Source organism: Blastomyces gilchristii (assembly GCF_000003855.2).
Source record: "Blastomyces gilchristii SLH14081 genomic scaffold supercont1.21, whole genome shotgun sequence".
NCBI classification, from domain to species: Eukaryota; Fungi; Ascomycota; class Eurotiomycetes; order Onygenales; family Ajellomycetaceae; genus Blastomyces; species Blastomyces gilchristii.
This window is the reverse complement of record NW_003101662.1, coordinates 308818-331859: the sequence shown is the minus strand read 5'-3', so window position 1 is coordinate 331859 and position 23042 is coordinate 308818. Positions and strand designations below refer to the sequence as shown.

The window sequence follows — 23042 nt, the reverse complement described above, 5'->3', positions numbered from 1 at the left end:
GCTATGACTAGCGCCATCCGCGCTCCCCGCCGCAAGCCTATAAATACTGCTCCATGCCCTCTCTTCTCTTTTAGTCTTTTTTCTTTTCCTTTCTTTCTCCAGCTCTCTTTGCCGTAAGGCTAAGATCAAGTGTAGTATCTGTTCTTTTCAGTTTAATCTCTGAAAGTATTCTAAGGAATACAACATTGATTAATCTCATTTTTGGATCCCGCCTTCGGCCCTCTGTGCTTGCGCATGGCTGTTCGCACCGTGTCCTCGGTCTTACACTACCACCGAGTGATGCGAAATACCATCCTTTTTTTTCATCAGCTTCTGTCGGCTTGACCGATGGGTTGGAGAAGAAAATGATAATTTTTTCTTTATTATAACAACTAAAAATCACTTGTTTTGGGCCTGGTTTTAAGTCTCTTGTCTGAAAGCTGGAAAATGTTGTGGTGGCGGATATTGGTTGCTATCGATTAGCTTTTTGAGTTGTGTGAAAAGTTGTATTAGCACTCACTCCCAATGCGGAAATAAGCTCAACGTCTGGTCTCGGTAACAAACCGTTTGATATATCAATCAATCCTCTTCACATCTCCCACATATTCCCCTTCACAAAATTTATACAAAACCTAGAACGTACTCATTTTTGCCCCTCTACTTCTCTATTGCGAGAAGTATCGCCACCATGATTGACCCCTCCATCTTCGAAACCTTGCAGACCAAGATAGATGAGGAGAGCCGGATTCGCGATGTAAGCCGCCTCTAATCGAATTAACATGGCCATACCATACCATGGCTGGTTTTACTTATACGGTTATCTCCAGGAACTCCAAGATATTGTCCAGACGCTGTCGAAACGCGGTTGGTCTCTTGTCCTTTGCCCCTCTCGTACACATGAGTGAGAGCTTTCTAAATATGCTCGGTGGGCGGCGGGTAGGCTTGAATGAAAAACACTACCCCGCTGGCCGCATACTTCAATACAATATAATATATCTGTCGTGCTGACCCAGAGCGTCTCGTCTGGTCGCAAACTATGATATAGGCCGTTCTACGTTAGCCATTTTGTCGCGGGCTCATTCGACTCCAGCTGATCAATGTGCGTTTTTCCCTCTTTCTTTCCCCTTTCTTGTTCTAATTAAGGGATATATGACATACCCTTTTTATATATGCTTTCCTTTGTGCTGCCTCTACGATTATATAAAAAAAACTGTCGTTACCTCTCCATTTTCCTGGTTTCGAATCAAGCTTTTTGCCTCTTTTCATTTTTGTTTCTCTCTCTCTCTGTGTGTGTGTTTCCGTTTGCTGTACGCTGTACCTCTATCTGCATCTCCATGTAGCCGTGATACATCAGATACCCCCAGAAAAACCAAAGCTTCTTATGCTGTACCAAAAAACCTCACCATCTCCTCATATATACAATCAACAGTAACCCCGGTCCTCGACGAAGCCGCCAAGGAGATACGCGCGCAAAAGGAAGACGTCACCCGCCTCGTCTCCGTGGCGTCCCAACACCCCTTCTACAAATACAACCATATCTGGAGCCGGGAGTTGCAGAATCTGGTATGTACATATACATGTACACGTACCTCTTTCATCTGTTCCATGCCGTACCCTTGTGTGTCGATCTCTCTCTGTCTAACCTGTAAACATCCTCCGAGGGGGCCCCGTGTAGGTCTTCACCATCCAATTCTGCGCATGGCTAGGCGGCCTGCGCGATGCGCGGGATGAGAAAGCCAAGGGCTTCATGACAATTGAGGAGGTTGGGGAGTTTTTGGGTGGTATGTTTTTTCACTTAAATTTCATTTTTACATTTATAATTATACCCTGACCTCGAAAGTCTTACGCACGATATATATCAATCAATATATCCTCGATTAACCTTATAATATATAGTCCCCGTCAACCTCAAGGACCAAGATTCCTTCCACCTCTCCATCGAAGAGTATCTGCAGGCGCTGATATCGCTGGTGGAGGAGCTTGTACCTCCCCCCCTTCTCCCCCAACCATCCCTCATATCCTGAGCTCGTTTACTATCTGCTAACCCACTTCCCACAGAGCCGACTAGCCGTCAACTCCGTGACACTAGGCGACTACTCGCGGCCGCTGCAGATCAACAAATTCGTCTCAGACCTGCACGCGGGATTCCAGCTGCTGAACCTGAAGAACGACAGCCTGCGCAAGCGGAGTGATGGGATTAAATATAGCGTATGTCATGCTCCCCGCTCGTTATATCTTACGCCTATTTTGCATCCCTCAAGAGGCATGCTCTACCCCAGATGCAAATATATATATATATATATATATACATATACATATCTACATATCTAACCATGCAAAATGGCTTTTCCCACATATATATGACGAACAGGTGAAGAAAGTCGAGGATGTCGTGTATGACCTCTCCCTGCGAAACTTGGTGCCGAAACCGAAACCCGCTGCTGCCGCGCGGGATGAACAGATGAGTGGATAAATGATTTGAATGGATGGATGTGCAACCCCATGTCATGAGTGGATGAAATCGAAAGGGATATAATGTATGTATATTTTATATGTTAAGCATTTCACATGGATGAGAAGGGTAGTCACTAAAACCATCAATATCATGCGTGCAGGCTGGGAAAATTGATCTCCCGCCTGGGTCGAAATAAAATTCATTCTATACCCGAAGTAAATGCGTGAATGAATGAATGAATGAATGGCTGAAGTCGTTGAAACTCCTATCCTCTCTTCCCCTCTTCTGTTTAAGGAATTTTATAAAATAATTCTCCCATTCAAAGCTACGCTCTAAGCGTCTGCCCGAAAGCAAACCAAAAAAGAGCGCAAACATACCACTCAAGTTTAGATAAACTGAAATACAATTTCGTTTTACTTGTATCTATTTTTTTTCTTTTCCATAAGTATACAAAAGGCTCTCGGTTTTTCCTTGTTTGGTATCATAATAACAGCTGAGGATGGAGCAGAGAGAGAGAGAATACACAGCGTAAACTGAAACACAAAAGAGGACATTAAAAGTGGGAAGAAAAGCTATCCCAGCAAGGGAACAAAAAGTAAACACAACAGCAACTAAACTAAGCGTGACCAGGGGGGAATCTCTGATAACAATTTGATCGTGTACGAGAACGTAGGGGATCGAGTTAGAGCATTGGATCCGGGACGGGGTGTAAGAATAGCAGATTAATGGCACCCGCCCATCACGAAAAACCAGTGCAAACAATGCGGTAAATATATGCATAAACATAAACCAAGACAAAACAAGAATCCACCAGAGGGGAAAAAAAGCGGAACAGAGAAAAGGGACTAATAGAGAGACAAACGCCATCCACTATCGTATCATCTCGCCACCCCACTTCCAAACCGACCCAGAATAACAAATCACGATTGAGTCACTGGATCCGTGGGAATCTCGGGCGCAGGCTCAGTCGCCGCCTTCACATTTATCTTTTCCATCTTCTCAATCTCCTTTTCGATAGCGCCCTTCAATGATTCCGGCTTCGTTAGACTGGCCCAGCGCTGCACAACCTTCCCATCGGCGCCAATCAAGAACTTCTCAAAGTTCCACTTCACGCGTTTCATGCCCATTAGGCCGGGCATCTCGGCCTTAAGCCATTTCCACAACGGCGCGGCGTTGTCGCCATTCACCTCGACTTTGCCCAGGACGGGGAAGGTGACGCCGTAGTTGACGGAGCAGAAGGTTTGGATCTCGTCATTAGAGCCTGGGTCCTGCGAGCCGAATTGGTTGCAGGGGAAACCGAGGATGGTGAACTTGTCTGGGTGCGCGCTGTTGATGGAGGTGTAGAGGGATTCGAGGCCCTTGAGTTGAGGGGTGAAGCCGCATTTGGAGGCGGTGTTGACGACGAGGACGACCTTGCCTTTCAGGCTGGAGAGGGGGAAGGGGTCGCCTTTTTCTATTGTGGTTTACGGGGTGTTAGATCATGTGCTTTTTTCTTATATATTGCTTTTTCTTTCTTTGTTTCTAAAATGGGGGTTGAATGGGGTTAAATAACGTACTGTCGGCAGCCTCGAAGTCATAGAAGGACGTAGCGGAAGACATGGCGACGATGACGCTGGTGGCTGGTGGATGGTGGAGCCTGCGGAGGAAATGTCGAGGTGTTTGAGCACGGGAATAGCTGGCTACTGTCTGATTGTTGAGTCTGAGCACCGCGTTGTGTTGTCTGCTGAAGAAGGAGTATAGATGTATAGACATGTATATGGAATATATTATGGGATATATATGAATGAATGAATGAATGAATGAATGAATGAATGAGTTCTTTTATGTTTCCGTGTCTTCCGTTTCTGTTGTTGTGTTGTTGACGGAATGGGAAGGAGCTGGTGGCAACAACGAACGATCGCTGCTGCTCAAACCAGCAGGGCCTCGGCTCAGCTTCCGACTGACTACGGAGTATCCGATCTGTATCAAAAATAAATTTATGTATGTAACTTAACTATAGTTATAATTCATTCATCTATCCAACGCATATCATTCCTCAGAAGCGGTAGGATTGCCCTCAATTCCCCACTTGCTGCTTAAATAACTTCTCTTGAACGCGCAATCCTTCTTGACGAGATTTCCTAACTAACGGAGTCCGTGGCAGGTGAGTGTAGACACACTCGGCAGCAACTGAAGCTTCCAAGAGTTCCAGACGAACCACGCGCTCTTTCACTTCCGCTTCCGCTTGCTCCCCGGGCTAATGGATAACTAGTTACAGGGAGTACCCCCGGGTAATTCTCGCCATCACTCCTTTTCCAATCGAAACCTGTCTTCAACGAGAAATTATGTCATGGATAGAATCCCGCTAATCATCGAACGTATGTATATGTAAATGTACATGTACATGTATGTACATATATCGAAAGAACAGATGAGGAATCAGTCCGCACCCGGAACTACATGAGGTTTTTTTTTTTTTATTTTTTTTTTTTTCTTTTCTTCTTTTTGGCGGTAACTTCTTTACTTCATACATAGGTTACCGCTGATTAAGAGAGTCCCATCCTTCGCAAACTCCGAACTATCTCCCTCACAGATACGAAACTACATAGTTCTAGATTCATCTGCTGGCCAAATTGTTTGTTCATTTCTCTTCTGTCATCATGAGAAGCTCCCCCGCCTTTTCTCTGTTTTGGCTGGCTGTCCGAAACTACACCGCCGGTTAAATAATACAGATGACTGGCGCATCATCTTCGGGCTAGAACGATCGAACCCCTCAGGACGAAGGATTCTGTTAGTGCGCACTGAATTTGGTCTCATTCCGTTGATAGAAGCCTCAGGTATTGAAGATTAAACGGAGGCCATATATCGATTCGTAGCATGTAGTTGTAGTATGTAGGTGGGAAACCAAAAGCTCGAGTAACTGACCCGAATAATGCTGCTATAAGTAAGGATGTTACAGCCCTTAATATCAACTCAACCATGTCCATCGACTTACTCCTTGGTAGGCACCTTTGGCTCCCAATCCATTGTCTATAAAATTCTCACGTCTTTTGCATGCTGTCAGTTAGAAGATTTGAATTCACCAATCAATCCACATACATCCCGCAAATATACCCCGATAGTCATGGTAGGAAAGGCTTATGGGATGTCAAAGAGTCGAAATAGTTATGACTACATATCAAAACAACAGTAAAAACGATGGTTTGGAATAGAGCCATATCACATGACGTCCAAACCCTAGCCCTAACGCCAAGAGTTCCGATCCCACAGCGGCTCTTTCCCAGCCCGCGCGATCTCAACCTCCGCCTCGGACAGAAAAAAATAAAATAAAAAAAAGATAAAGCCAGCTCCAGCTCCAGCTCCGACAACAACACCAATCCCGCAGGATATCGACCTCTTTGCGGCTACATTTACCCTCATCCTCTTCTCACCCTCCGCTAATTCAAAATGGCTCCCCAATCTGTACGTTTCCTCGCGACCTCAAACCGCTTTGCTGTTCCCCCTTGATCGCCGTGACTTTGCACTCCGTCCTCCTTCCGCTCCTCTTTCTGTCCTCTCCTCTCCTATCAGGTCTTATATCTCCCTCCTTTCATAAAGAATAGGTGACGGGTAGAATGATGGACTGATATAAAGATGGAAGGAAGTAAACAGGGAGGGGAGGACGGAGAGCAGGCAACCGGATATCAAGGGATTTAGAAAAATATACATATATATTCCTATCTCCATTATTATTCCAAGAAGAATATCATGTCAGGAACAGTAGGCTAACCTCCCCGCGCTCCGTCAATGTTGGAAATACAAAATAGGCCCGCAAGCCTCAAAAGGTGACGAAGAAGGTACTACATATCCTCCTCGCTTTTTCTCCCTCAATGCCACCATAATCCTCTAATTGTTAACGAAAAACAGTACATCATCAACTGCTCCCAACCAGCCAATGACAAGATCTTCGACGTCTCCGCCTTCGAGAAGTTCCTCCACGACCGCGTCAAGGTTGAGGGCCGCGTCGGCAACCTCGGCGACTCCGTCCAGATCTCCCAGACTGGCGATGGAAAGATCGAGGTCGTCGCGCACATTCCTTTCTCCGGACGCTATCTGAAGTACCTGTATGTTTTTCCCTCACTCCCTCTCTGTCACAATATTTTGTCACCAATTCCATTCTCCTTGTTTTTGGTGTTTGCGTGGTTAAAGCGCAAAGGAAAGGTTGTCCTAGCCTATGGATCCTAACGATTATATTTTTTCCATCGCATAGGACGAAGAAATTCCTCAAGAAGCAGCAGCTCCGCGACTGGCTGCGCGTCGTCTCCACTGCCAAGGGTGTCTATGAGCTCCGGTTCTACAACGTTGTCGGCGACGAGGCGGATGAGGATGAGGATTAGATTTGAGGGACCTAAAATTTGAAAAAGGAAAGGATGTGATTTAACGCAGGGATTATTTTATTTTATTTTGATGGAATGAATGAACGTCTACGATGATTCTCTACATCATTTTTTTTTTCATTAGCTTTATCCCCTCAGTTAGATGATCGATGATGATAGGGATTCTCCGTGAGATTTTCAGGAAATCATAAAAACTATATTCCCCGCGCTATGGTTTCATAGAACATTTCCGAATGTGTTCCGCTCTCCATTTAATACTGTGCGTACTTCTGTAAATTGATCGTAGTGAGGTCAATCTCGCATCCAGCGTGTTGGAAGGTGGAGTCGTGGTGCGTACAACGCACCAAGCCCGATACCATGTGCGGATGGGTGTTCTGTCTCGCACAGGAATAAGGGTTTTTAGTAATAAAAGGTAAACAGATGTTGAAGTTGTAAATCTAGGAGGGAGAGACGAGAAAGATGGCATGTCGATTTAAAAACAATGGCAAAATTCAGCCGAAACCAGACTAGAAATATAAATCTCAGGCCATCTATCTATTGTTGAAAATGTTGTAGAAAAAAAGGGCGGGAGGAAGAGATTTTACATCTGATTTCCAGGGATAGCCACCCCTTCCTCGCCTTCTTTCCTTTTCGTCCCCGCCCCACGACCCAAAACACCACTACCACCACCACCACCACTCAATATACCAGATCCTTTCTCCTGGCCCGTCGCAACGCCATCCTTCACCCCTCCCCCCAGAGGAGCCACCAACCTTCCCTTCTCAAAAGAATAGCCAACCCTCTGCAACGCCCTCCACGTCTCCCGAATCTTAAGCCTAACCAAATCTCCCGTCGCCTTCGCATCTTCCAGGGAGTCATGCCCCACCTCGCCGCCACCTGCCTGTATATGTCGATTCAGGAATTTGCGGGTGAGCGCCCGTAGGCCAAAGCGGTATGGCAGGCCGCCTGGGTGCGGGTAGAGGAGCGCGGTGTCGACGATTGTTGGGTGGATGATGCGGCATGCGTTGAGGTCGTTTTCGAGTGCGTGGCCGATTAGAGGAGTTTCCGGTTGGAGTAGTTGGAAGAGGAGGTCGCGGGCGGTGCTAGGGGAGTCGACGACGCGGAGGGCCTGTGATTGGGAGGCGTTATTTTCGTCAGAGGATGGTTGTGGCGTTTGCTGTGAATCTGGTTGTATAGTAGGACTTGTAGCCACAGTGGGCGAAGCGGTCGAGGAGGAGGCATCATGTGGGCTGGCATTGATGAAGTGTTCCGGGCGGACACCAGAATAGCGGGAGTTTAGGTCGAGGATTTCCCCGATTGGTTTTACTAAAATGTCCAGGAGGGTCTTCCCTTCTGGCCATGAGATGGCTGTGAGACGGATGAGTTCAAGGCCTAGGGTGGTATAGCCCATCTCGCAGTCGAAACAGACTGGAGGTAATGTGGGTTTATTGGACTGTCTGGGTGTTTCTTTGAACTGCAGCACTGCAGCTAACCGTTTAACTTCCGACACTTTGAAGACATGCCATTTAGCTTTCGTACAACCAGAAGATGTCCCGATTGTTTCGTTGCAACATGGATAGTAAGATTCCTTGTGACCAGTGATTTGGTCTGTTTTTTTCTTTAGTGGTCGAAGTGGCCTCGAGTGATGGTAGGTGCAGGGCCCTCCCGTGGCTAAAAGCCCATCCTCCCTTCGACCTGGGAAGACTTGGAACCTGCCATTGCAGCGCTCGCATTGCTCCCATCCTTGAGCCGCCTCAGCGCCGCGCTTTGCCACTTCGATCTCGTCATTCGTAGGAGCGGCGGTGACATATCCAGCTTTGTCTAAATGTTCTCGGGACGCATGGAGTTTCGAAAGGAGAGATATTTCTTCTTCGTTGTTTAATCCTGTTGATATTTCCCCATCCGGCTCTTCTGACTTTTTATTCCCTGCTGGCAGACCGAATTTAGCGACAATATACGTTGACACGTTATTTTCCCACTCGTCTCTGGCCATCTTTCTAAGCTTCGCAATGCGGAGTTTTATCACATTGGCGTATACCGAAGAATGCTCCTTTGCGGCTTCCTCCTCTTCATCAAGGGCCATCGCCACGAGCTCATCAGCAGAGAGAATAAGAGCCTGCTTGGACGAATCATTTTTTTTGATAACCTCCTGATTGAGCTGGACCATCGCATCGTGAAGCTTGGTTAGGATTGACATACGAACTGTGTGTGATGCTGGAGGTCTAGCAATGTGCCTCGGGTTTAGTGGTTCCTTCTTTATTTGTCTTTGGGGATGGGTGTCTCCATTTTGTTTTGCTGTATTAGAAGGCGTCGATCTAGGCAGCCTTCCCGCAGTGCTCGCAGTGACCCGACGAGAAACAGTAGGAGGAGAAACAGTTCTGGTGACAGATATCAAATTCCGAGAATTTCCATGAGAAGGACGATTTGGGTTCTCGTGCAATTCTTTTACGACTCCGTTTCCTCTACTTTTAGATATTTGTTCCTGCTCCTTGCCATTGGGAATTCTAGTCTCGGGGGCGCCCTCAATTCGTCTTCTTTTCCGAAGAGGTTCATCGTCCATAGAAGCAGCAGGAGAAACGGCATCGGATACGGGAGTTGAAAGAGGTGGAGGAACGACGGATCTAGGGATGCATTCTTTGTTTGTATGACTAAAAATGCAGTTTAAAAGCCCACAACGGTCGCCCTCGGGACAAAGGACATTTTTAAAAAGACCCAGATGATTAAACATCATGTTTTGTCTTTCCCTGTACTGCTTTTACAGCTAGAATCTCAGATCAAAACTCTCAGCTTTGCTGGAAAGCTTTCCGCCTACAAAAAAGACGGATAAAATATCCCACTTCTGAAGTTAGACGTTGTGTTTCTTTACCTCCCAACTATGGCATTGTTTGAGCAGTAGTTGAAACCAGCCGAAGGGATCATCAATAAAGCCGTCACAGTAATCTAGACCAAAGGCTATTATTTTGTTCTCGATAGATACTTCGAGGCTGGTATGCAGCAATGAGACAAAAGCTGCGGTTGCCCGGTTGGCGCGCGTTCTTGGCGATCCAGCAACTCGGCCTAGTTCATGAAATGGCCGGGCAAAATGCTAGAACTGGCGGTTGTCGACGTGTTAAATAATAAAATGGTGACGATGTGACCGATATCGAAGCTCAAGATGAAGCTCCAATCAGTGCCGCCACGTCGCCAGCATAAGATGCGATGAAGCTGAGATGCCTAGTGATTTTCCTTCGAATAAATAGTGTATAATGTAAGGACTCTTGCCAGCGGGGAAACTTGCACGGGGCCGTCAATATAAAAGGATTAAAGATCCGGTTGACATCTCGTCCTTTGCGCTCGTTACGGAGTTCATGCCCAGCTGAGTTATTGGCTTCCTGAAGTGGCAAGGTTGTGGGCATCCATACACACGCACTGCCTGTACCTGCAGTTCGCTGGCTAGTAGTAAGAGGTGAGAAGAGCCGTTCGAAGCAAAGTCGTCAGGTCAAGGGCCTTGAGCACGGTGTTGAGGTGAGGTGGAAGGTTTGGCGCCAAGTGAGCTCTTGCTGGTAACTTAACTAAGCGCTCGGCAAACAAGCGGCGGAATTACAAGGCAACGCGATACCGCGATAGGGTAGTAGTAACGGCACAAGAGAGACAAACACCCCACGTCCCATGTCGACCTCCAACTTTCCCTCCTCTTTGCGGTTGAACTCCCCACGTTCTGGTGGCTAATTTGATTCCAGCACCATGAAAGAAGACGCAGAAGTTCGAGCTTACCCTCCCGCCGGCAAGAAGCATGCAAATCATATTTGCGTCCTAGTTCACGGGTAAGTTTGCCGCCATTTATTTACCAACGGAGCTCACAGTACGAACCGCTACCTGATTGTTTTAAACCCTTTGCTAATTTTAACAAAACTGCCTTGGAACTGATGAGTTGACCACTGATTGTTTAGGCTACATGGTAATCCTTCCCACCTCGACTATATCGCGGGTGCCTTACGAGAGAAACATGCAGACAAACTTTACATCCTGGCTGTGAAGCGCAACACTGGATCACTCACCTACGATGGTATTGAGCTGGGTGGGGAGCGTGTAGCCCACGAGATCGAAGAGGCCTTGGAAACTTTATATGACCAAGACTACGATATCCAGAAACTGAGCATTGTTGGCTACTCTTTGGGCGGTTTGGTAGCTCGATATGCGATTGGACTTCTGTATGCCAAGGGATACTTCGATAAGATCCAACCTGTCAATTTTACAACCTTTGCAACTCCCCATGTGGGAGTAAGAAGCCCAGCAAGAAAAAACCACTTTTGGAACGTGCTTGGAGCCAGGACAATCTCGGCGTCTGGCCGGCAGCTCTTCATGATCGATTCGTTCCGGGACACTGGCAAACCGCTGCTCAGCGTTCTTGCGACCCCAGGCAGTATATTCATGCTGGGTCTGGCAAAGTTCAAACACCGAAGTCTTTACGCGAACATCGTCAATGATAAGGCCGCTGTGTTCTATACAACGGGAATATCGAAAACAGACCCCTTTATGGAACTGGACAAATACCAGATAAACTACTTGCAGGATTACTCGCCTGTTATTGTGAATCCGCATCGATATATCACTGTCAAAAGCCAGAAAGAGTCTGCGCCATTCCGTAGATGGATGATTGCGCGGAGCATGTCCTTCCTCACTGGACTACCCCTCTACGTGTTTTTATGTATATTCGTGCCAATTGCATCAATTCTTTACCTCATAAATGCTGCCATTCAAACCATTCGCAGTAAAAGGCGCATCCGCAGTCATGAAGAGGGCAAGTCTGGCGTATTTTTCGGGTCGTACAAAGTTCCGCTGGTCGTGGAAGAGATGCGAAGTGTCGTTGAGGACATGTATGAGACCGTAAATGCCTCCCAGAAACCGGAATACCCCTTTCGTGATGATGATGACACGGCTGAGAGCATATCTTCCCCAAAGAGTCAATCCCAGTCATCTATTCCAGGGATTGAACAGTCCCTAAGCGTTTCATCACGAAAACCCTTGAACCAGGCTGGCAACGGCGGCATCGTTGACCGATCTGCTTCTTCCTCCTCCCTTTCTCCTCCGCCTGAAGCTAAAATCGGTGTTCCGGAAACCCCCACTTTGGCACTAACGCCGTTACAATTCGCGATAATCGACAGCCTCAATTCTGTTGGGTTCCGGAAATACCCGGTCCATATCCACAAGGTGTTCCACAGCCATGCGGCTATCATTGTTCGAATGCCGAAGAAGAAATTCGAGGAAGGGAAGATTGTAGTGAGGCATTGGCTGGACACCGAGTTCCGTGTTTGACGCCGTAACCCTCATTATTATATTTTCCCCCTTGCCATTATTCCACAATATTCTTTTCTGATGTGAAGGAGGGGAGAGGAACCTGGAAGAGTTGACCCCGGGGATTAGGGACATGGGAAGAGTGGGGCCAGAGTGGAGAGGAGATTAATTAAGGACAGGCCGGGGTACGTACAGCAGCGTGGGACGCCGCTATGGGAGGACCGCCAGGTTACACTCTTGTTATTCTGAGCAATCCCAGCTCGAGGGTATGTATTTGACCTATCATGTTGCCGGTCGGATCGGGCAATGTTGACGGAATTTCTCCAGCTACGCCCGCGACATCCTCTTGCCGTCTCGAATTATGCCGTCTTCTCCTACAATCAGTACACACCAACAAAACATGATTCCTCCAGACCAAAGAGGTTTGCGAACCCATTTCAGATCTGAAAATCAGGCACTGTGTTTCGCTGCAAAGAGGATACGCTTTCTTTCTCTTGTCTACCTACCTTTAACCCCGCACTTTCCTCACAGAGAAACATAACCTGCAATAATCAGCCTGTAAACTGCTGGGTTTGTCAAGATACGCACAAGTGTTTGAAATGTGAGTGCTGGAAGGTGTGTGCGATTGTTTTCTGCATGTTGACATCATTGCTACCACCACCACGACCAATCTCTTCTATTGTTTTCAGCTTTCCTTCTGTATCAAAAAAAAGTAACTGCATAGCCGATTGTTGTCTACAAATTCCTCTTTGTTTTTTTATTTTTATTTTTATTTTTGTTTTTTATTTTTATTTTTAGCTGTTGGCTTGACTCTTCCATTCAAAAAAATCCTGCATCGAAGCGGCGCTTCCTGTTACTTACCCATTCCACTATGGTTTCCCTATGCCATACCTGCATATATACATAATAGACATTCACACATAGACATGTTGGCATTCCTTATTCTCTGACATTTCCGTGTATGTCGCAAGTACATGCCCGCCCTTCTTCTTTTTCTTTTCCTTTTCCGCTTCTTCCAGCAACCCACGAAAATATCTTGCGGTTGCCTTACTTAGCAAATATTTATATACTTCTTTCCTCGAACCAGCAGCAGAAAAAGTCAATCCAGTTCTCTCCGGCAAATGTTTCGGTTCTCTACCTCAACTCATCCATACTTAATTGAGAAATGAATCACATTGAGGAAGAAACAAGTTATAACCAAATAATCATAATCATCGCAGCGATAGATTTCACATGCATATAATATACGGGAGATACGGGGCATACGAGTGTTGCCTGATCCACCCAGTTCTACCCGTTAAAAAAAAAAAAGTCTCTTAATCGTTCCTTTATGAAAGAAGAAGCTGCAAAGATATATTATGTGTGTGTATACAACCAATCAATGGATGATTCAATCCTTCCTTTCCATAGCTAAATTCCTCTTCTGTTAACTGTGTGTACACTGATGAGTATGCTTACAATTCGTAGCGAGGATAGAAAAAAGAAAAGAAAAAAAAAGCAAAAAACGAGGTCCGTGAATAATGATCCACAGGGCTAAACAACCATGTCAAGCCAAGCCAGCCCGGTTTTCTCAGCAAAACCTCTAGCGGCAGGGGGCAAGCGATGCTGATTTTGATGGAGGGACAGACACAGGTTATTATTATTATTATTCTGGCTGGACAATCAATGTGTGCTTCCGGAGAAGATGAGATAGAAATCCGTCAAGCATTCAATTATTATCCACAACGCCCCCTTCTTCTCTCCCCCTACCTACCAGGTTGAGCTCAGTACGGGACACAAAGAAAAGAAAGGAGAACACCTTCTTGCAGCCAGCTGCACGATGAGGTCAATGGCGGAACACATGCATGTGCTGGTCTTGCATCCATGATCCCAGATACGCCATTTCCTCAGCGGCGCCCTTGTAGCACGCAGACGGAAGATAAGCCGGCGGGTAGGGTTGGACAGGGGGGCATGTACAGCGTAAGGGGGCTGAGAAGAAGAAGAAGAAGAAGAAGAAGAATATCTGAAATTAAGTTTCATTTCTGCTTTTCTTTAATTTTCATACGGACAAATGAGGGGATACATAAAACAAGACTTTTTTGACGCATCTCCAATGCCCCTCATCTAACCACCGATTGACGAGTCTGTCTTACATATCTGAAAAACCCGCCGGAACAGCCCAATCAGTTAATCCTATCATCTTGCCGAGTCCGTCCATTCGCCTTACCATAGGTCCAGTTCATATATTTCTAACTAACTAACCTCCTACGATACAGTTGTGAAAATAATAACAGCGTTATACCCCTCTTTTCCCGCAAAAAGTAAGCTCACTCCCATGACGTCATTGTGGCTGGCGTAGAGGAAGCGCGGTCTTGGCAAACCTTAATATGCTTGGCAACGGGGCCACGCTAAACTGTATTCAGCTCTAGGCAGCTGTCGCCAAGACGAGTTCAGCCGCCCCTCATCAGGCTTTCTTGGCGATGACACTTGAACGACGAGAAAGAACATCCAACCAGTACGGACGGAGTACGGAGTATGCGAAACAACACACAACTGTCTTGTCTCCGCGGCTTCAATGGATTGGATAACTGAACTAAATTCGACTTCCGGCCAATTATTAATGGAGTTATAAAGGAATACAACTGAAAAAGCTAATCTTTGGGGCAAAGACAAATGATTCGGCCGGGTTCCTTGGAGTGCCGTGCCTAAAAAATGAAATAGATGGGGGATATCAGACTATTTGTGAGTTCAAGTTTCAAGGAATAGATGAGAGTATTAAACTGTGTGCATCAGCACTAAACTGGCGGATCTTTTTTTTTGGTTTTTTTCTTCTTCTTTGGTTTGTTTCTAGAGCTGCGTGCAAATGCATGCATATATACCTCTCTGATATCCAGATGCAGCGTTGCTATTTGACAGCCGAAGTACGAAACCCGGGATTGAATGGATTGCATTATGTATTATGATTATTTCCGGCTACGACTCGACTTGACTGCTACATGTGGGAGGCAACGAGCTCCATTATTTGTCGAAGCTACTGCAAGTACCTAGCATTTCTGACACGGACAGAAGCGCTATAGTATGATAGCTCCTACTCTGAGCCTCCGTAGCTCTTAGCATGTCTCTCTGTAATGTATGTACATGTACATGTACATGTACTACCTACTACTATACCCGGCGGACATAGTTCACAACAATGCAATTCATGATTTTTTATTTTTTTTCATTTTCACTTTTCTTTGGTTGTTTCATGCATGTGGATTCCTTCCATTCTTTATTATTCGCGGGAACTGGTAAACTTTGGGGATTTGAGACGGAGGGGTAGTTTTTACCGTTCTCATGCCCGAATAATGAATAATGAGATAGATACATGATCCCAATCAATTCCCCCTGTTGAATATTCTGGACGCTGTAAGCCCTTTTTCTCTCCTTGTGGTCAGGGATAGCAGCCAAGGTTTCTCCTGTGTTGCCCCTGGCCCAAGTCCAAAAAAGTATCTATAGGGTTATCGTTAACCACGGGAAGTTACTTGGCATATGAAACGCCATACGTGGCTGGTACCAACGGTGTACTGCGTAACAGCGTAAGGAGTGAAACTCTCAGAGCTTCTGTGTACAGTACCTGACGTACTGAGTACAATGTTCTGGCACGTATTTTAGACACATCAAACTTGTAGCTAGTACTTGTTGTCCGCCGTCGCCGTAATAATAATTAACTAATCCCCACGCACACCGCCACAAGTTCCACGCCAAGCCCCGCTCTGCCGCGGCTCAACTGAACTCAACCGCTGACGTCGATTTGATCGTTGACGCTGTTGGCATACCATACCTCGACACGGCACTCTGCATCCGGATATCTATGATATCTATGATATCTATGATATCTATGATATCTATGATATCTATGTGGTAAGACGGGGTATCACTATGGTGTATTATTCCGTTTCATTTCCAAAAACCTCGGATACACGCCACACAATCCCTCCAGTTGCCGTTTCGAAACACAGAGATTAACTTCCATGGTGCAGGAGCAGCACTATACCATCCCAGCACTACCCAAGGTTTGCCCGTATGTATGCTGCTCCCAGAGTCCCAGTCTCCACGCGAGGATAAATAGAAACTTAGCGGAAAGTAATCCTCCACAAGAGGCTGTTGGTGTGCGTTAGTGGTGGATCCTCAGCACGGCGGGTTCCACTGCTGAGCGGAGTGTCATCACCATGGTGGACATTACTACTATAGTCTACCAGGAAGGAGGAGCGGGCGGAGTAGAGATGGGAGAGGGAGAGAAGGGAGAGAAGGGAGTGGTGGAAGGGGGAGGAGTTTGCGCCTATATAATATAATATATACCCCTCCCTCCTCTGGGAACTGGGCTTTACTTTTATTAATTTTTACTTATTTTTTAAACTTTCACCTTTCTTTTTCTTATTTTCATTCATTGTCTCCAGTTTCTCCATTATTTATTTCTCCAGTTTCGTTCTCAATTTCCCCAGATCTTCTCTTGCGCTACTGAAAGGGCCCATAAAAAGGACATGGGAAAAAGAAAATAGAACTATAGAGAAGGACAGGAAAATCTTCCATACATTCTCATAGACCTACCTACCTACCTACCTACCTACACACATACAATACACATACACATACACATACACCCCTACGATCGATTTTGCTTCTGTCGACGTTATATTCTCTCCTATTCCCGCTTTTTAACACCCACTCGTTCCTTCCAGCTGTGTTTTCACCATGGCGGCTACCGACGACTTCATATCCTCCGGACGCCGAGTGCGTCGCATCTCCAGTATCGAGGCCACTCGAGCTGACCTCTATGGCGGTCCCAGCGTCGTGATCCCTCCTCAGCACCTCATGGCTCGCAGCGGCGCCTACGAATCTGCACGCTCGATGTCGGTGGCGAAGTTGCATCTTGACGAAGTCGTTTCCTCACCTGAAATCACTCCTCGCGGATCCACACCAACCTCTGATGATGGCCATGCTACTGCTAGTAAATATGCCTTCGCGTTTGATATCGATGGAGTTCTTATTCGGGGTGGCAAAGCTATTCCTGCTGCTATTGAGGCTATGAAAGTGCTGAACGGGGAGAATGAATTCAAGGAGAAAGTGTAAGTATTTAATCGATTTATCCGTATTTTTGGTTATAATTCAGCTAACGATCCTTTTCTTCTACAATCCAGACCCTATATTTTCGTCACGAACGGTGGAGGCAAGACAGAAGAAGAGAGATGTATCGATCTAAGCAGACAGCTAGAACTCGAAGTTTCGCCTGGCCAGTTTATCTGCGGCCACACTCCCATGCGAGAGATGGCTGAAAAATACAACACAGTGCTCGTGGTGGGCGGAGAAGGCGAGAAATGTCGAATCGTGGCGGAAGGCTACGGTTTCAAGGACGTCGTGACCCCCGGGGACATCATCAAATACAACCAACACACCACACCCTTCCGAAAACTTACTGAAGAAGAATTCAAGAACTCACGCACCCGCGACTTTGAAAACGTCGTGATCGAGGCTATCTTTGTCTTTGCCGACAGCAGAGATTGGGCTGGTGACCAACAGATCATCCTCGACCTGTCCATGTCCAAGGGCGGCCGGATCGGCACAAGATCCGAAACCTTCGACGAGGGACCCCCCGTCTACTTCTCCCATAACGACATTGTCTGGTCTACATCTCACGAACACACTAGAATCGGCATGGGAGCCCTCAGAGCTTCCGTCGAAGCCCTCTTCAAAGCCGTCACTGGCAAGGAGCTCAAGACCATCGCCTTCGGCAAGCCACAGCTAGGAACCTTCCAGTTCGCCACTCGACTGCTCCGACAATGGCGCAAGGAAACGCACGGCATTGACTCCGCGCCCGATACCGTGTATTTCGTAGGCGATACGCCAGAATCCGACATCCGCGGCACAAACGAGTACAACGCCTCGGATAAATGTGAGAACGACTGGTATTCCATCCTAGTTAAGACCGGTGTCTATGAGGACGGAACAACGCCACGATTCCCGCCCAACAAGACGGTGAATAATGTGCTCGATGCTGTCAAGTTTGGCATGAATAGAGAACATCTAAAGGAGTTGAAGAAGATGTCTCTGGAGAAGGCTAGCGTCGCTGTTGTCGATGAATAAGATCGTGGATATCTTATTTGCTTTATCGTCTTGTTTTTCACTGGTAGACTGGGTGGTTGGGGATTTGCTTTATCTCTCTCTCTCTCTCTCTCTCTCTCTCTCTCTCTTTCTTTTTTATTTCTTTCGTTTTCTCATCATTCGCATTTTGTGTCATGCATTATATCCCGTCTTGTATGTTTTTCCGCTTCGGTTTATGCAAAACCAACCCCTTAGAGCTCGCAAACCGCCATATTACTTACCCCTACCACACTTTCCCTTATACAAATACCCCTATTTCACACCCATACTCGCTCCCTTGGCAGACTATTTATCAAATAGATGGGATGGCAGGTGGGAAAAGTCGGTTTTCCATACCAGATGACAGAAAATCCATCACGACTTAATGAATTTATGCTTTTGTATCTGTTTCTCTTTCCATGCGTCAACGCACACCCCTCACCGCCCCCACAGCATCTCTTCTAAACGGGCAAACTGTACTCCAATATTTAACCAACCTTCCTTCATAAACCCTATAGCCCAATATGTATTCCACACTTCCGCCCAAATCTTCACCCATCTACTCATTCATTCACTTATCCCCATTCATGTTACATCTATATAGTATTTCCCGATTTTTTAAACTATTTTATGTTTCACTCTTACCGGCTCCAGGCCGTCTTTCTCATATCTTATATTTCTATATTATACTATTTTTTTACTCATCTTAAAACAAAGGGAAAAAAAGAGATGTGGAGAGGAGCAATGAAAAAATCCATTACTTTCCTTCCGTTTTCCTCTACAATTGAACATCTCAACCAAACCTCCAAGATATCCATATATATATATATAGACATAAATATATACACGGGATACGCAGATGAGTGGAAAATTAGATAGATTGAGAGGCTGAAGATGCAGGGTACATATTCAGTATCTGCATCGCTAGATATAGAATACTATATACATAGATTTAGGGAAATTTCACTAGATGAGATTGATTAGAGAGGTAGGGACTGAGATTTGGTTTTTCTTTTTCTTTTCTTTTCATTTTTTCGCGCTCCATGAACTGTATACCTACATGTATTGAAAACAATTATATTTTATTCATTGATTCGATGACTATGAAGATGGCGCTGAGAGTGAATAGAGATATATAGCTATATAAAGGATTGCTCGGTGTATAGCTAAACGCTTCACACACATGTCCACATCCAATATTTCAGAATTGTCAGTTTATTATGAACTCCTCTCTAGCTAGACCTCCTCTTATGGGTTAGGAGATGGAGCTGATGTTCTCATGACAGATATGATTCACATTCAACCATAAGAGGCTATGGTTATATGGTATACGCAAGAATGAGACCAGCGGACCCCGTCTCCTGCCAGCCCCCCACAGTCCCACTCTCAGACCTCTGGAATCCAAAGTCCCCATCCAACCGATGCGTCCGTTTTCCGAAGGACTCAATTCGTTAGTAGAGATGGAGAAGCTAACTGCAAGGGATTAACAAGTGTGGCAAGGCGGTATAACATGAAATCCGCTATTTTTTAGTAGTGTAATATGCATACATATATATATATATAGCCAAGGGGGTCCCTTTTGCGCACAGTACATGATTTTTATTGCTGCTAAGAACATATTTTAACAGCCCGCCCTCAAACGTAGATCTATTCTAGTCGGGTATCACGCGCACTTGTCATCTTGTCACAAAGATTAAATATGTATGTATCAATTCTGCTCCGCCAACGCAAACATCCCCGCATGCCACCCATACGCACGATTTAGCCGACGCCCAAACCGCCTAGCAACCCGAAACGGGATCTTGCTCCGCGGATGCGGTTCGTGGAACTGTATACTCCGCGAGACGTCCAGCTTCGTGGGCGTAAACTGCCACACGGAGCCGTAGAGCTTGGCTGGGCCGAAACCGGCCGACACCATGGAGTGCAGGAAGTCGGACCATGGGATCTCGCCCGGTTGGTCTTCTCTTGACGGGTCATGGAAGAGGGTGGAGAATACTTTGAGCGCGCGTTTGCTGATGCGGAATGTTGGCTGGGTGTCTGGGATGTGTCGTGGGGTGCCGTGATGGGGTATGCTTGGTTCAGTGTCTGGTTGGGGGTGGGGAGTGCCCTTTGTTTTGATTTTGATCCTTTCATCTGCTGTTCCTTTTGCTCTGAGTTTGGTCTCATCTTGAACATTTAGCTGTGAGAAAGGCTCGTAGATATCGTTCGAAGGGTCAACAGCAGGTTTTGTTGGTGGTGAAACCCATTCTGGCGTCCGCTCCAATTGGCGATCATCAGGAAGAAGATGGCGGAAAGATTCTAGGAGAGTTCTACCGGTATTCCGTTTGTAATATTGGTCGATAGTTTCCCAGAACGAGTCCAGATTCTGCTCTGCCGTCCGCATTGCCTCCACATGCTGCTGTGTCCTCCGCTTGTCTGATGGATAAGTGAATCTCCCATCAAACGGCGTTTCCAGCTTTAGGTTCACCAGCTCCTGATCTCTAAAATATTTGGAAACATCAATAATTGGTAAAAGAAAATTCTTTGCTTCCCTGGATATTTCTCCTGACTGAAACAACATCTCCTTTTGCTGGTCCATACCAGCAGCCCAAGGGAAATATGTGTTCACTTCACGAAGAGTACCTGCAAGAAGCCCTAGATCCGAAAACATGCTGGTGACAGCAGGTGAGAATTTTGCCTTCTCCTTTGGGTCACTATGGACAAGTCTCTCAATTTCGTCGGTAAGATCAGGTAAGCGACAGAGAAACAACTGCTGCGGATCCCATAGGATCTGAAAGAGCCAATAGAAATAATTAGTACCAACACCCTTTTTCGTCATCACCGGAATGACTGTGGAACCTGGCGCATGCTGTCCTCGAACGAACAAGGAGCGCATAGGTGGAGACGCGGGGAGAGCCATTTTCAAGTCTTCAATCGGGCCCTTGCTTAATATATCCAGGCATTCCTTCAAAACCAAGAGCTCTTTCATATACTCTCGGGGTAATGCTGCGTTTGGAGAAATTTCCGCGGCGTATCTTTCTCGTAAATCAACTAATTTCTCGATCTGGTGGTATAGCGCGTCAAATCCGACGAGGTGTTCATAGGCAGAGTTTATCACCGATCCGTAGACGCGAGCCCAAAACATGTCCGTCCCAAACAGAGGGTGGGGCTTTTTATTCTCATCCAGCATCGGCTCCTGTCGATGCTCAGAGCAGTCTCCCAGGGTATCATGGAAATACCCCGGATCTTCGCGAAGGGCCCAGATATGGTGCACCGCAGCGGAACGTCTTGCTGCAACCACTGCCCGTAGCTGTTCGAAATCAATATTTGCTGGGACGCGGTAAGGAGACTCTGCAGCGATAGAGGCCATAGTGGGCCACTCAGTTGCATCTTTCACAATAGCTGGCGGTTCCGGTTGGGCGGGGATGTTTGGATCGGTCAGTGCTGTAGGATCCATGTCTTGGAGGATTCCACGGCAACAGCTAACTAGGAACTCCATGATTTTATCCTGGATTTCCAAGATCAGTAAACCCTCTCCGGGTTGGACGCCTATCCCAGAATACATAAGATCAAATGCCTCGTCGTCTTCATCCCAGGAAACCATCCTCCCATAGGTATTAACAGTCTCGCCCTCAAAAAGAATGGTGTACTCGTTGAGAAATGCCGGACAAATCGTACCACTAACCAAGCCAAGGTGGATTGCATCGAAATCAGAATGCGCAAACATGGATGGCGGGTTACGTCCTCTGGCATTGAGGAATAACAGTAAGGTTTTGAACTCAACCAGATCCTCTATGTTGATATACGGCCACAGGTAAGCATCCCTGGAGACAAGTCCGCAACCCTTCCGAAACGCATCGTAGTCAGGCCGATGCGTTGAAGGAATATCGCGGAAAGCAGAAACGAGGATCCTTCTCCGCTGTTCTCTCGACTTCTTGAGCCAACGCTTTCTTAACACAGCTTCATGTCTATCTAGGATTTTTCTTAACGTGATCCAGGAGGTCAGGATGGCTGTGGAATATTCCCGTGCCTGTCGCCGGGCCTTCTCTGGGCTAGGGAAATCTGAGGGTCGTGGGAGGCCAGGAGGCATGGAGTCAAACATGGCCCCCATGTTAGAATAGAAGTCACTTGGAAACGCCATTGTGATCTATTTGCTATTCGTGAATATCAATGATGTCCACGGAACGCGTTCGGCGGAGGGCCCTTGGATTCTGGAAGGACGAGGACAAAACCGAGGGAGACTGACTGACTTGCCACGTGATGCCATGAGCAACCCAAGCCAAACACAATCTTGCGATTGAATAATCACAGGTCCGCAAGATTTGGATTTTGAAGATTCGATAACAATAGATCCAGTGAAGTAAAACCAGTTAGTCAGTTGCATTTGTTTTATCTTAGAGGTGAGGAAATTAAAAGGTTGGGCTCAGGGCTACAACTGTAGCAATTCGTCCCCGGTTTACTTGGGGGGGATTTCTAAGGTGGCATACTACATCGTTGTGCATATATTCGTACATAAATGAATTTTATCTGTATCTTTTATCAGGAATCATTATATACCAAGGGCAACTTAGGTTGTACCGATAGAAAGTATGGCAACCGATGCTGGGAAATATTAAGTCTCCTTAAACGGACCCAAGACACGGAGAGAACGGGATAAAAGAGAAAAAAAGTTGTAATTGAAAGGGAAAATGGTGGTAAACTGTACAGTACAAATGCCAAAAAGGACGATAGGACCAGGATCAGGGGTATATCAATAAAATAAACACAAGGAAAATGGCAGTATTTTTTGTACATATACAAAGGGAGAATAGGCGTATAGCACATGAACATGAGAAAAAGGGCTGAGAAACACATCCACCCTCTACATGCATTTTCTTCAGTGTAGAGAATCCAGAAAACCAAAAGAGTTGCGAAAATCCATC

General features: G+C 46.2%; 7 protein-coding genes across 8 annotated transcripts; 4 read left to right on the top strand and 3 right to left on the bottom strand.

Moving 5' to 3' along the window:
* The first annotated feature begins 65 nt into the window (after window positions 1–65).
* BDBG_07889 (recombination hotspot-binding protein) lies at window positions 66–3266 on the top strand. Its single transcript, XM_031723303.1, has 9 exons — window positions 66–733; window positions 807–843; window positions 1025–1078; window positions 1409–1542; window positions 1655–1760; window positions 1876–1961; window positions 2038–2187; window positions 2351–2516; window positions 2595–3266. Exons 1-8 carry the CDS (start codon window positions 668–670, stop codon window positions 2450–2452), a joined length of 735 nt encoding a protein of 244 aa, XP_031580443.1. The 5' UTR covers window positions 66–667; the 3' UTR covers window positions 2453–2516; window positions 2595–3266.
* Window positions 2460–4602, bottom strand: BDBG_07888 (glutathione peroxidase). Its single transcript, XM_002621624.2, has 2 exons — window positions 3991–4602; window positions 2460–3887 (listed from the first exon to the last, which is right to left on the bottom strand). Exons 1-2 carry the CDS (start codon window positions 4184–4186, stop codon window positions 3355–3357), a joined length of 729 nt encoding a protein of 242 aa, XP_002621670.2. The 5' UTR covers window positions 4187–4602; the 3' UTR covers window positions 2460–3354.
* Window positions 4435–7467, top strand: BDBG_07887. 2 transcript variants are annotated; one of them, XM_031723302.1, is made up of 6 exons: window positions 4439–4577; window positions 4686–5357; window positions 5419–5875; window positions 6220–6249; window positions 6320–6516; window positions 6663–7467. In XM_031723302.1, the coding sequence occupies exons 3-6, from the start codon at window positions 5861–5863 to the stop codon at window positions 6787–6789; spliced, it is 369 nt and encodes a 122-aa protein (XP_031580442.1). In that variant the 5' UTR covers window positions 4439–4577; window positions 4686–5357; window positions 5419–5860; the 3' UTR covers window positions 6790–7467. The 2 variants fall into 2 exon arrangements, with proteins under 2 accessions (XP_002621669.1, XP_031580442.1); XM_002621623.2 differs by having other exon boundaries at window positions 4435–4577; window positions 4686–5875.
* Window positions 6187–11865, bottom strand: BDBG_07886 (RNA exonuclease Rex3). The gene has a single exon (XM_002621622.2). It carries the CDS (start codon window positions 9497–9499, stop codon window positions 7370–7372), a length of 2130 nt encoding a protein of 709 aa, XP_002621668.1. The 5' UTR covers window positions 9500–11865; the 3' UTR covers window positions 6187–7369.
* Window positions 10335–12758, top strand: BDBG_07885 (lipase/serine esterase). The gene is made up of 3 exons (XM_002621621.2): window positions 10335–10571; window positions 10698–12308; window positions 12370–12758. The coding sequence occupies exons 1-2, from the start codon at window positions 10492–10494 to the stop codon at window positions 12061–12063; spliced, it is 1446 nt and encodes a 481-aa protein (XP_002621667.1). The 5' UTR covers window positions 10335–10491; the 3' UTR covers window positions 12064–12308; window positions 12370–12758.
* Window positions 12759–15776: 3018 nt separating this feature from the next.
* On the top strand, window positions 15777–19379 carry BDBG_07884 (phosphatidyl synthase). Its single transcript, XM_002621620.2, has 2 exons — window positions 15777–17129; window positions 17202–19379. Exons 1-2 carry the CDS (start codon window positions 16756–16758, stop codon window positions 18142–18144), a joined length of 1317 nt encoding a protein of 438 aa, XP_002621666.1. The 5' UTR covers window positions 15777–16755; the 3' UTR covers window positions 18145–19379.
* Window positions 18987–22487, bottom strand: BDBG_07883 (uncharacterized protein). Its single transcript, XM_002621619.2, has one exon. The coding sequence runs from the start codon at window positions 22259–22261 to the stop codon at window positions 19850–19852; it is 2412 nt and encodes an 803-aa protein (XP_002621665.1). The 5' UTR covers window positions 22262–22487; the 3' UTR covers window positions 18987–19849.
* Between the last annotated feature and the right edge of the window lie 555 nt (window positions 22488–23042).